This window comes from Stegostoma tigrinum, chromosome 23 (assembly GCF_030684315.1).
Source record: "Stegostoma tigrinum isolate sSteTig4 chromosome 23, sSteTig4.hap1, whole genome shotgun sequence".
Taxonomy (NCBI): domain Eukaryota; kingdom Metazoa; phylum Chordata; class Chondrichthyes; order Orectolobiformes; family Stegostomatidae; genus Stegostoma; species Stegostoma tigrinum.
Window position 1 is genome coordinate 20,988,461 of NC_081376.1, and position 14,169 is coordinate 21,002,629.

Below are 14,169 nucleotides of genomic sequence, written 5' to 3' on the forward strand. Positions count from 1 at the left end.
AGTGTAGCTGAGGGAGGCTACTCTTTCTGTGCCCTGAGCTACAACACAGGGAGGCCCCACAGACAATTGGAGGAAAACTGGGGACCAGGCTCCTGTTGAGCTACAGTCTGATGACAGGCCTCTGGTCGTGGCGACAAAAGCTCTACTCAACACGCTACAGAAGTTGGGGCAAGGATAGCAGAGCTACATGCAGCTTTGTGTGGAATATGGAGAAGCCTGCATTATCTATAAGTGCTGCCCCTTCCCAGGCAAGTGAAAAAAAAATGTCGATGAAAAGCCAGGCTGAACATTCATCCCAGGTATCCATCACCTGAGGCTTGTGCTTAACACAGCTGTTGGTTGAATGAGAAGAGGACAAGGAATCTCGACCTACCACCAGGAATCCTTCCACCTCAGGGAACAAAATGATAAAACAGCATGTACCAGCTGCACCAAGGTGTTCGCCTCTGGGCCATTCGCCTCTGATCTCCTCACTCTCGCTACCGTTGATCCCAATAGCTCCTACAGCTGACGTAATGGATATATCCCTGCACTAATTAGATCAGATTCCCTACAGTGTGGAAACAGGCCCTTCAGCCCAACAAGTCCACACTGCCCCTTGGAGGATCCCACCCAGACCCATCCCCCTATAACCCACACACCCCTGAACATTAAGGCAATTTAGCATGGCCGATCCACCTAGCCTGCACATCTTTGGACTGTGGCAGGAAATGGGAGCACCTGGAGGAAACCCACGCAGACACAGGGAGAATGTGCAAACTCCACACAGACAGTCACCTGAGGCTGGAGTTGAACCTGGGTCCCTGGTACTGTGAGGCTGCAGTGCTGACCACTGAGCCACCATGCCATCCTACTGCAGGAGGCCTCAAGGCTTTGTCTGTCTAGAACTGCTTGACATGATCATTAGATAACAGGACAGCCCAGTTAACAGAATGCTTCGACCTCAGCTGCTGCTGTTGGGGTAGCACATAGTTCCAGAAATGTAAACTTTAAACTTCAGGAGCAAGAAAGTGGAATGAACGAAGAACAAAGAAAATTACAGCACAGGAACAGGCCCTTCAGCCCTCCAAGCCTGCGCTGATCGAGATCCTCTGTCTAAGCCTATCATCTATTTTCTAAGGGTCTGTGTCCATTTGCTCCCTGCCCATCCATGTACATATCCAGATACATCTTAAAAGACGCTAACGTGTCTGCGTATACCACCTCCGCTGGCAACGCTTTCCAGGCACCCACCACCCTCTGCGTAAAGAACTTTCCACGCATATCTGGTGATCATTTAATGGTGATCATTGTGAATATATTTCACTTGTGAATACATCAAAAATATATTGTTTTGCTGGATTCAAATGTATGTAACCATAATTTTTCAGGATCTTGGTAATGGGACAGCTAAATTGAATGGCAAGCCTCATGGTTGGCATAATTTGCTGGTTCCAAAGGAGATAAGGACTTTGCATTTATTTGTGAAGGAGATAGTTTTCAATTACATGAATCTTCAAAGAATATTTGCTTACGTTTGTGGTTTTGTACTTGCTAGTCAATGGATCGTGGCTGAAGATGCAGATTCAGCTGCAACTCACTGTCCCACACTCCATTAATGTCCTTTTATGTTCTAAAGCAGATTGCTGCTCACTATGGGTATAACTCAGGTGCACCTTGAAGGTGGAGCTGGATGAAATTAATCAGTATATTTCTGTCCAAGTGTAGGGTAGGCGTGAGTTTGGGGAACAAAGCTCCACTGCCTGGTTTATTCTGGGTGGTAGAAAGTGCTGGTTTTTGGTTAATTTGCGAAGTAGAATGGTAGGCAAGCAGCTACATTGCAGGAAGGTGAAGAAGTTCTGGTGATGGGATAATGGCAAACAGTGTACCTATAATGTCCTAGAATCCTGTGCACATCTCTCCACAGCCTGGCATCCATTAAAGGGTTATTCATGTCTACTGCCTCCTCCTCAAGCTCACATTCAATTCATCTTCAATCAGGGAGAAGTGATTGCTCCTCATTCCATTCCTGTTGTAACATTTGGGGCGGTTGCATGTCAGGTTTTGCATTGTCCAGCTATCATTGTGGTGTGTCTTGCAGAGTATGTCGATCAGTCAAAGCAGTAGAGGCTGATTTTATGTAAGGCAATGGTATGTTCAATGGTTGCTGTGGCGAAGGTATGAACGTGATTGTACAGCTCTTTTATTACACTCATGAGATGCATCACAGGTATCATCGAGCATGTCTGGAGTGGACAGTCCATATCACCTAGGATCCAGCCGTTAGCCCGGGCAAGGACTAAAAATTCTTGATGGCGCAAGATGAATGCATCGTTCCAGCTCCCTGGGAAAGATGCACACACCCTTCAATGATCCGTCACCTGTCATCTCCAATCAGCTGTATGTTTAAGAGGTGCAATCCTTCACAATTCACAAATGTGACTTGGAAATATATCACCATTCCTTCACTGTCACTGAATTAAAATCCTGAAATTCCCTCCCTAAGGGCATTGTGGGTCTACTTACAGCATATAGACTGCAACAGTTCAAGAAGACAGCTCACTATCACCTTCTCAAGGGCAACTGGGGATGGGCAATAAATGCTGGCCAGCTAGCAATGCCCACATCCCACGAATAAATAAGAAAAACATACACGGCTGGTCCCAGGGATTGCTAATAGTCACAAGTGTAGTCTGTGACCTCTTAATTTGATTTATTTATTGTCACATGTATTTTTTACAACATACAGTGAAAAATGTTGCAGAGTGTCACCACTCTTCGACGCCATGTTAAAACACAGAAAAATAAACCAAAAGATAGAACAATAAAGGTAGAAAAATAAAGAAATAAAGGAAAAGTGTTCAACACCACAGTTCTCCTGGTTACGTTCTCCACCATGGGCCATGGGCCTAGTGACCAGGCATGAGTTCGTTTTGCCATTCCACCACCGCTGGAACTAAAGTTGCCACGTTTCAGCGCCATCTTGCCTCTACCAACCCCCTCACTAGCATCTGGCTGCCATCATCTGTGGAGAAATGGATAGAGATATTGGCATGATGGAAGGGAGCATTGGTCACCTCATTTATTCACCGATATCTGAAATGAGACACATCTGTCACCGGTGAATCCACCACTGGTGAAGAAACTGAGCACCTCAGTGCCCTTGACTGCCTCTGGCACAGGGCTCCTACCAAATCTACACAGATGCAGGTCTTGCTGAAGATTCCACATTGTCAGTGACTGTTTCCCAGTGCATCGTCAGGTTATTTTTGTAATGCTCCTCCAACAACTACATACGGTTAGATCTTCTCAGAGAACTGTCAAGAAGTCCGTTGTCGGAGAACCGCATTTCCGACACATCGTGACCAGGCAGGCCCCCGATGCTGCTGTCGGGACCTCTGTTGTCAGCTAACAACAGCTCTCCCCTTGTTGCATCCTTTCGAGCTGCTTCCAATATTTCAGCAATATTTGAGCCTCTTGGTTGTTTAAACAATCGAACAAATAATAGTGCATGATATCTTCAAAGCCCAATCCTGTGCCTTCCAGCTTCCTCCTGTTGTATCATGTATGCCGTCACTGCCCTAGGCCACTTAACATAGCCTTGTACTTTCCATCTGTAACTACACCCAGCACAATTGGCCATCCCCTCTCACAATTCCATGCACTCAAATACAGTCATTCAATTCCTTCAATCCCTAACTTGTGCTTTCCAGTCCTGAGCCTCCATGTAAACTGCAATAATCCTGATCCTCTCCCGCGAAGTGCAGAGTTGAGCAAGGAAAACTGCTGACCTTAAACACAACTGCACAAAGCTGACTGGCTCACGGAGACAGTAGAAACTGCCGATGCTGGACAATCTGAGGTAACACGGTGTGAAGCTGGATGAACACAGCAGGTCAAGCAGCATCAGAGGAGCAGGAAAGCTTGACAGTTCAGGTCGAGACTCTTTTTCATAAACAAAGAAGAAGGGTCTTGACCCGAAACGTCAAACTTTCCTGCTCCTCTGATGCTGATGGGCTCATGTCTGTTTTGAACCAAGGCAAACCTGGTGCCCTGAGATTCTCATTCATCACTGACTTAATTGTGAGTAATCTTGACATAATTTTTGGAAAGCTTCAACACAAGAAGCATTCACAGCATGTAACTATATTTCGTGTAGGAACCTGCCAAGGGATGGTGTGAAACCTAACACACCGCAAACATGACACTGACTTAATTTCAATTCTTGCAGGCTCTAAAAATAACTGCAAATGTACACACACACACACACACACACACACACACATACACATACACACACACACACAAAGGTACAAATTCCAACGCACCTAAAGAAATGTTTATGTGCACACATGCGCACAGTTGCACACGGACATAAGTAAAGATAGAAACAAAAACATCAATAAAGATAAAAACTTCCAATAAATATTCAGAAGACATGAGCATTTAAGCATTTAAATTAAAGACAGGTATGCACCGCTGTATAATTATGTGCAAGTATGCGGAAGATTGGAAAGTGCAACAGCACTGTGGATGCATATTTAAACTCTACACATATGCTCTCATATGTTCTCAATATACACACTTTTTAATCATGTTTGTTTCAAAGATTTATTTCTGCTCTCTCTTTTCTGACAGGTGGGCTGGCTGCTGTTATATATACAGATGCACTGCAGACAGTGATCATTCTGGCTGGATCGCTGACTCTCGCAATATTTGGTACATATAATTGAGTCTTTGTTACTGTTATGTGTCCTCATTTCCTGCATTAGAATTTAGGAAGATAATTCTCACAACAGTTAATTGGCATATAGAGGGGAACCTATCTGGTATTCTTCAAATCTCTGCCTTTTCATGAACCTCCCTTAGCTTAATGTCTCTGAAAGACTTTCCTTAACTCCAGAAGCTAGAATAACAACAATACCATTTGCAACCTTATGTCAGAGCATGTCTCTGAAAGATGTGAAGGTACTGGTGTTGGCCTGGGGTGGACAAGGTCAGAAATCACACAACACCATGTTATAGTCCAACAGGTTTATATTAAATCACAAGCTTTCGGAGCTTCGCTCCTTCTTCAGGTGTTAGTGGGAGAGGGAAGATCAGACACAGAATTTATAAGTAAATGATCAAAGGGTCAGATCACTGATCAGGATGTATTAAACAAGCCTGAGATGCTGCATAACTGTTGACAAGAGCCGGAAGTGGGATTAGCAAAACAGTAAAAAGTTGTAATGATATCACTTAATCCCAATTTGGATTTATTCATGAGATTCCATTTTGTTTCAGATGGAAGTTCTGGCTGCTGGTGTTATTATTCAATTGGAAAATCAGACCAAACCTAAAAGTGACAATCAGGGGTAGGGGGAGCACAAATTCATTCTGCATTTGTTACTGTTCTGCCTTTAAGGAGATGAAACTGTCACACCCCAAACCCATCTCTCTTAAACCTTATCGATAGCTCTCGCACTGCAGAGATTGCCTCTGTTGTGATTTCTCTCTCTTTCTGCTGCCCCTTTGTTTCGTCTCCCATTCTTAGGTCTTACACTCTCTCACACTGTTCTTTGTCCTCAGATTTTGACAAATTAATCAAACTGAAAAAAAAACCCAGAGTTGTCAAATGGACTTCCAATAATCTCTCAATTTACACATTATTGCACAGTCAAATTCTGCTCTGTTTATTGCTTTGGAAAATTTCAAAAAACATCTGTTCTCACAACCTGGCCGAATTTACTTTATTGTCCACAGCACAACAGGAACAGTTTTCTTTTCTGTGCTTTTTTTTGTAGCATTGGAATCCTGTTCTTATATACATTTGGTTTTGGCAAAAAGCATAAATTCTTGCTCATCCCTTTCTTCTATAGAAGCTTCTACTCTGCTTTATGATTTAGCTTCTCCTGGAATTTGGGTGTTTATAGGTCAAATGCAAAGCAAATAAGATCTTAGTACCACATCTGCCACTACTGCTACAGTACTGCATTTAACACTTCCCCTTTTGGAAACCATTATCTCCACAGTTCCAGAGCTACCTTTCTTCAAGATATGGAAAGAGCTGTCCAGTATTAAAAATTCATTTGGAAAGGCAGTTTTCAGTTGCTTCTAGATCTTTGCCCTCAGGATGATTATCTATTACCAATCATCATTCTCTACCTGCTTGTAAGGTATGAAACAGCTCTCAAAGCATATGTTTCATAAACCTCTCTACTAACTAAATGCAATAAAGCATTTCTTACTGTTAAAATCTCTACAATGTGGAAGAAGGCCATTCAGCCCACTGAGTCCATACCAACCCTCTCGTGATGTAAAATTTCTTTATATCCCACACAGACCAAAGCCCCTACCCTATCCTTGCATTTCCCACGGCCAATCCACCTAAGCTGCACATTTTAGAACTGTGGGAGGAAACCAGCACACCCAGAGGAAACCCACACAGACACAAGCAGAATGTACAAACTTCACAGAGCACGTCGCCCAAGGGTGGATTCAAACCTGGGTCCCTTGTGCTGTAAGGCATCAGCGCTAACCACTGAGCCACCGTGCTACCAATGTTCTTAAGAATGAAATGAAAACAGCTGAAGGAATTTTCTAAAAGTTTATTCTGAATGATCTAACCATCCAGGCGTTCCAATTTCTGACTGAATTAAGGAACATCCATATCTGGCGAGATTTAGTAGCTCTGATACTTGGCAAGATTGACACAAATGCCTGCTGAAACTTTATTTAACACGTGCCAAATAAGATATAAATTTAAACAATTAACTTATTTATAGTTACTTGGTAGTACTGAACTTTAGAATTGCTAACAGGTATACTGTCAAAGCTTCTTATCCTGAGGCGGAATTGCAAGAATACCAAATTCCAGTTCCAAAATTTTGGTTTTCTTGTGATGCTATCCTGATGACAGCAAGATGAAAAGCTTTAACAGTTTTGTCTTCTTCCCAGAAATGCTCATACTTATTCAAAATACCATCTTAAGATATGTTCTTGAGGAAGAAGCTGACTCCCAACACAGCAAAATACAGTTGTAAAATCTAGTCCCAACTTCACATTTTCTTATGATAACATTAGAGACTAATTAATTTTAGAAATAAATGGATTTCCCACTGACTTATGAACCTAAACTAAAGGACCTGTTTTCTTGGTTTAAGACTTTTAGTATAATAAACCAACTAATATCAACGGAAATCAAATATTATTTAGCAGCCAATTAATATAGTGTAACAACGAAAATGTACTTCTGTATTAACTAAGGCAATCAATATACAATTCATAATCAAATATGTTACTATAAGACAGGGCATGTAATGGCAGACTAAATTGAAAGCTACGCTAAGATAACAAGGTGTAGAGCTAGATGAATACAGCAGGCCAAGCAGCATCAAAGGAGCAGGAGGGCCGATGTTTCGGGTCTAGACTCTTCTTCAGAAATCAATTCTTCATTTTCTGAAGAAGGGTCTAGGCCCAAAACATCAGCATTCCTACTCCTCTGGTGTTGCTTGGCCTGTTGTGTTCATTCAGCTCTACACCTTGTTATCTCAGATTCTCCAGCATCTGCAGTTCCTACTATCTCTGAATGCTACACTGGTAGCTTTTGTGAGTATGGCTAGCGTTTCTGCAGAACCTGCTGTACCTGTGAGTTAAGCTTGTATGAAATCAGAACATTGAAAAATGTAGGAGATTTACACATTTGAGTACATGATAGGTCCATTTGTGTCAGATAAAGAGGCATAAAAAATGATTGTCCTTTGAGAAATTAAATTAGCTCAATCCCTGATGTTGACAACAGGCATGAATTTCTCTGTAGAGAAATTTCACTTATCTGAAGTATATTAAAACAGGGTATTGACCAAAATTGTTTAAATTGTAGGGTGAATTTAAATTGTCCTTTAGTCAATAGATCTGTTATTACTGGAGTGGTGTATAAATTACCTATTAACGATGTTGATTTCATACCAGGAAAAGGCGTCGTGAGAGATAAGTTGCTGCTGTCTCCAGAGATGGTAGGCAAGTCCATTGAAACTGACAATAAAGCAAAGAAGTGAATGATCTTTTGTAATCCTCCTGTAGAAAGTACTGTTTCAACTAAAGATGTGTCCAAAGAATCAAAGCTCAGACTTCTGAGTGTAAAGTGGCAGTGGAATCAGATTGACAGCAAAGTGGTAAAATCAGCTGGAAATGAATTAGGTCTGTCTCAATTAAACTGGCCTACAGATCCTCAGTCACCGATGTCAAAACAGAATGCAGCAATAAAGTTCCATGCTAATAGATGAACGAGTAAAGGCAATAATTAACTAAATCTTCTTTGCTGTAACGGTTGCTATTACTGTAGGGTTACATGGACAGACTTGAGTCCTAAATTGGAAAATGAAACTTCGAAGTTGAGAAGCGATGGCTCTTGTTCTGAAAGAACTGAACAAAGTTTGTTCTAAAGTGGAAAGACCAAATCACAGACAGATTGTAAAAAATAATGGAAATTTGGTTAAAAAGAAATATCAGGATTTTTATCCAAATATCAATGTAATCTCAACAAGATTCTTAAAGCAGCAAAGGGACCATAGTTATACATGTAAGAAAGATAACTGAATGGCTGGTAGCTGAGACAATTTTTATGTATGGACAATATAGAAAGGATATCTCTGAAAGAGAAGGGACATGTAAAGACTCAGTTAAAAATGCAACTCCCTGATATCACTGTAATTTATTGTGTTAATGAAGCACCGAAGAAAATATTGAATCCAGAGAGTAAATAGCATAACTACAACGAATATTTTCGGAGCCTACATTTTTCACCTCTTGGTACTCAAAAGCCAGAGGAACTATCAGAAATAAGTATCACTGTTTTTGACAAGATGAATCAACCAAGGATACAAATGACTAACCAAGGATATGGAAACAATGTGAACTTTAATCATCATGTGGAAAGAATTTGACAAATATTGTATGTCAGAAGGTGGAGCTGCTGGCTGCAAAACAAATCCTCACATTTGAAAGAAGAAGAACTTTAAGAAGAAATATTGAGTGACTTAATATCCTAATTGTGACATGTAGTTGGGTTAATACAAAATATTGTGATGCTACCAAGATGTACTGTTTAAAAGAACATGTGACCGTGCGGGGATTGGGGAAAGGAGGGGAAGAATATTACTCATACTGTTTGTACTAAGTTGGTTGTTAAAGTGCATCAAATGTTATAAGTTGTACTTTGAATGGTGTCTATGAAAACTCTTCACAATGGTAAAATTTTCCATTGTTCAGAGGGGGAGATATTACAATGATAAAATTTGTAAGACTGCATCTTTAATTTAAGGTAAATATGAAAGAATGCTGTGATCTGTTCTAAAGTCTGACTGACAGCAAGGCTGGGTGGTTTCATTTCACATTAAAGACAGTCCTAATTGTTTACTGAGAAGAAGGGGTAAGGTGTAAGCCCTTAGAGATAATGGCAGGAGCCTGTGTGGTAAAGTGGACAGGCTGTGAGTTTCCGAAGTCCCAGAATGGTGATGAAAATATTGGATTGTACGTGAGCGTTCTTTAATCTGTCCATTTTCTTCCAAGATGAGAGAAAGTTAGGGTCTCAAGGATAACTAACCAGCATTTATACATGGATATAAGGCCTCTATGATTTGTAATTCCATAAAGATGGGCTTTGAAGGGTAAGGATCTATGATATCCCTGAAAACTTATAAGAAAGGTTAATATTTCAGGATCCAGGACAGCAAGAGCAGCTATGGACAACATGAAGTTATGGTTCACCACACAGGAATATGGGTGAGATCTTGCACTTGAATAAAACAAAGACTAAATTCATGAGGAGCTAAAACAAAGCTGGAGACTGGGACTAGTGAATGCTAGAAGAAAAATGTATGGGAGAGAAAACTCAGTGAAAGACAGTACTGAGATTAAAATTTCCCAAAGTGGGAAAGGAAGATCACAGAAGTCAACCTTTTAGGAGCTAAGAATCACCTTGGAATGATTCTGGGAGGAGTGAATAGCTACTTAAAGGATAGTAGAAAGTATTCTGTAAGAGAGATATTGGCCAAGTACAGACAGGTGAGACTAGTTTAGTTTGGGATTATGGTCAGCAAAGACTGGTTGGATCTAGGGTCAGTAGCTGTATTTTATGGCTCTAAACGTCTTATGCTTAAAAGAAAGGGAAATGCCCTATTTGTGTATAAGTTGTCTCCAAAGATAGTGTTTAGTCCATAGTGTTTTTATTTTCTTTTTATTGCAATATAAGTCTTAAAATATTAAATCTTGTTGTGTCATTTTTTTCAGCCATTAACTGGAAGCTTGAATTTCTTTTTATAAATTGTCAGTTTCTACAGAGATCAAAACCATGTAGAAGTCACTTTTGACTTATCTCCAACTATCATTAATTCTTTCTTTTCAGCCTGATGCTCCTATGCCATTTGAAAAATAGAATGCTGAGTCGGTGACTCTTTGGACACATCTTTAATCAAAACATTAATTCTCGCGGCTGGGTTACAGGGATTCTTTTAGGTTATTCAGTTCTTCTTGAAAAACATCAGTTTCCACAGTCTCAATGGGCTTTTCTCAAACTGCTAAAGATGGTAGCACCTTATCCCCAGTCAAACCATTTCCCAATAATTCAACCCATGCTGTCAATAGGACACTTACCAACTATTCCCACAATTACAGAACTACTAATTAAGCTATGCTCTAAATTAGCTCCATACAAATGACTGGGTATGCTATTCCCATTAATACCTTGCATCAAAATGCTTTTGTTTAACAAATTATCTGGAGGGACATTTCTGTCGCTTCCCAATATTAAAGATTGTGTTAATCCTGTAGATCTTAGAATTACAATTAGTTATCCTCCCTCATTAAACAGGAAAAAGAACACTTCAATTTTAAACAAGAAAAGTTTGATAATTTTCTGCACTTCAATCCACATTAGTAGTTAATACAAGAGAACACATCAGTTGGTCATCAATTTTACCCGCTGGACAGATTTCTTTTAAAAGAGTATTGAATGCCCTGACAAATGTCACAGTCTTGTTTTTTTTTAAAAATTCTAACATTTACCCTTCACATGTCATTTTCTTCACTGTAATCAGACCTCTCGAATCTCCAGTTTGTCTATGATACCAAAAAGGGTTGTTTCTAACACAATTGTGAGTCAATCTTTAGTCATCTGCCATTACTGCAGCTTCTCTTAATTTAGAAACTTTCTGGTCTTAAAGGTGATGCTGTATTTTCACTGGCATCACCCTCTCCAAGGTCTTCAAAATCTGATTGAACATTCATTAAACCATACCACCTATCAAACATCAGTCTTGAGGCAACTGTTCCCTAGTTCATTCTCTACAGCACAATGCTTTGAACAATTAACGTCCACCTGCCAACCAGTCCAGTCGCTGAACTCAAAACATTAACCTTGCTTTCTCTTCACAGAAGCTGTCTGAGCTGCTGAGTTTCTCTAGCACTTTCTGTTTTGTTTCAGTATTAGTTATTGTTCCCTTTGAATTCATTAGGATACTCAATTTCAAGTTGCAAAGCTTCAACACCTCTCTTTTCCGCAATAAACACCATTTCCTTTATCTCTAGTAAATTTCACAGAAGTCTGACACTGTTACTTGCTTAAATTTCCACATATTTGCCTATAAGGCTCTGGCCCTAACTCATAGGCCTAGATAATGGCAATTTTCACTTTATCGTAGTCTCCAGACTGTCTACCTGAAAGAGTTCAGCACCCAACTTTTCTCACCAACACACTCCACAGTAAAACTGTCAAGTTTTCTCTTGGCCACTGCAATATTGTGGCAATTTTCTCAGTATTCCAAATACATTTCAATACCTATCTCACTGAATATTGGCATGATGTGAATATTTATGGTCAAATCCAAAGTGTAACTAAAGCCAAAGTCATCCTTAAGTTATAGCAGCATTTCCCATTTGTGTAATCTAAGCTTTTCTCCATCCAATTCAAATGTTCTGCTATTTCTTTCTCTTTGAAATTTCAGTTTAAGTTTTCACATTTCTATTTCTTTTCTGTTTCTTTCCAAGTCAAGGTTGTTTGCCTTTGTTTGGGGGGGTGAAGGAGTAATCGAATGGCACAGGTGACCTCAGGGCTATTAGGATGACATGGGGAATGGGGACAGAGTGATGGGATGTGGGGTGACAGGAGGATAGTTTGGTATGAGAATGACGTAATGATCTGAAGAGGGGGCAAGAATTGGCAACAGTGTGATTGTTGGAAGATGTCTGGGGGCCTTTAAACAATTTTGGGAGCTGATCTGGAGTTACGTTAGAGAACACAGGCTTGCCTCCGTATTCACACTCCTTACTTCCTCCAAGCTGACTCAAAAAATACAATTTGAATCTGACCCCTGTGTGAAAAGACAGAAGGTGCAGGGAAAATTGTGCATAGGTTGTATGTGTATTTTGAAAGGTGTAAAAATGGGCAAGTTGAATAGAAAATGATATGAGTCCTAGCACAGGCACTTCTTCCTTCATCGCACGGTTATGTATATCAGGAATTCACACCAGTGATTCCCCTCAGTCAGCTCCCAACTCAAACTTAATTTTAAGAGGAGAACCAGTTCCTTCTTCATCTCATTGACTTGAGGAACAGAGAAGGGAGAATGTAAAGTGGAGGGGATGGGAGCTGATGGGTCGGGAAGCAAGGAAATGTTTAAACACAGGGTAAAACAAACATTTTATAAAAGCATGATTTTCATACAAAACAAAACTTCTCGGCAAAATTGTGTTAGAAATGATTTCAACTGATTTGTTCAGTAAATTAAGTTTATGTTTTATAGCTTTTAAACATGTCGATGGCTATGTGGGACTCAAGAAGAAATTCTTTACAGCCGTCCCCACTATCCATCAATCTAACTCAACCTGCGGCTTACCAAGAGAGGACACCTTCCACATTTTTCGGGATCCTATTAGTTCTGACCTTCCCTGGCCAGGTGTATTATTTGGAATAACTGTACTTTCTACTTGGTATTGGTGCACAGATCAGGTAACACACATTTATGTACGTGCACTCTTCATGTAAAGTTCAACCACTCCTGGTGTCATTGCTTTTTGATCAGCTGGGCATCTGAATCACATAGAAACCATGGTTAGAAGACTCTGAAGCTACTAAGAATTTTACATGTAGAAATTCTACTTGCCTGAAATCATTCATACTCCCTTTCTGCAGGTATACCAGCTGATTTAAACAATTCCATAGAATTTTAACATGGAAAAAGGCTCCAAGCTTGCTTACCAACACTGGGCACTGAGAAGCTTTTCAAAGCCTGTTTCGTTTGGCCTACCCTGTTCGTTTGTTAGAACGAAATTCCAACTCAATTTGGGTGCATTTATAAAGGTTCTAAAGGATTTTATGTCAGGAATGCTTCCAGAGAAGTGACAAATTTGTGAGCAATGAACCTTTCTTGGCGTATAGTACATTCAGAATTTCCATGTAGCCACACAGAGATGTACATTTTAGAGGGTATGCTGTATCAAGCTCTTTGCTGTTTGCTGAAGGATGCACTTAGTATTCTGTTCGAATCGAACAAGGTCTGTATTACACTCCAATAGACAATAGACAATAGGTGCTGGAGTAGGCCATTTGGCCCTTTGAGCCAGCTCCACCATTCATTATGATCACGGCTGATCATCCACAATCAGTATCCTGTTCCTGCCTTATCCCCATGACCCTTGATTCCACTATCTTTAAGAGCTCTATCCATCTCTTTCTTGAAAGTATCCAGAGAGTTGGCCTCCATTGCCTTCTGGGGCAGAGCATTCCATATACCCACCACTCTCTGGGGGAAGTAGTTTATCCTCAACTCTGTTCTAAATGGCCTACCCCTTATTTTTAAACTGTGTCCTCTGGTTCTGGACTCACCCATCAGCGGAAACATGCTTCCTGCCTCCAGAGTGTCCAATCCCTTAATAATCTTATACGCCTCAATCAGATCCCCTCTCATCCTTCTAAACTCAAGCGTATACAAGCCCAGTCACTCCAAACTTTCGACATACGATAGCCCTGCCATTCCAGGAATTGACTTCGTGAACTTACGCTGCACTCCCTCAATAGTAATAATGTCCTTCCTCAAATTTGGAGACCAAAACAGCACACAATACTCCAGGTGCGGTCTCACCAGGGCCCTGTACAGCTGCAGAAGGACCTCTTTGCTCCTATACTCAATTCCTCTTGTTATGAAGGCTAAC

The 14,169-nt window shown here is 40.5% G+C and overlaps 1 protein-coding gene and 1 long non-coding RNA gene across 2 annotated transcripts in view; one reads left to right on the forward strand and one right to left on the reverse strand.

Moving 5' to 3' along the window:
- The window catches only part of LOC132210901 (uncharacterized), a 64,802-nt gene that overhangs the window by 36,391 nt on the left and 14,242 nt on the right, over positions 1–14,169 (reverse strand). The gene's annotated exons all lie outside the window — the stretch shown is intronic.
- LOC125462208 (sodium/myo-inositol cotransporter 2-like) overlaps positions 1–14,169 on the forward strand; it is a 70,124-nt gene that overhangs the window by 28,927 nt on the left and 27,028 nt on the right. The window contains exons 8-9 of the mRNA XM_048551940.2: positions 4,618–4,698; positions 12,762–12,967. Of these exons, the coding sequence (XP_048407897.1) occupies positions 4,618–4,698; positions 12,762–12,967 (287 nt within the window). The remainder of the gene's footprint in view (positions 1–4,617; positions 4,699–12,761; positions 12,968–14,169) is intronic.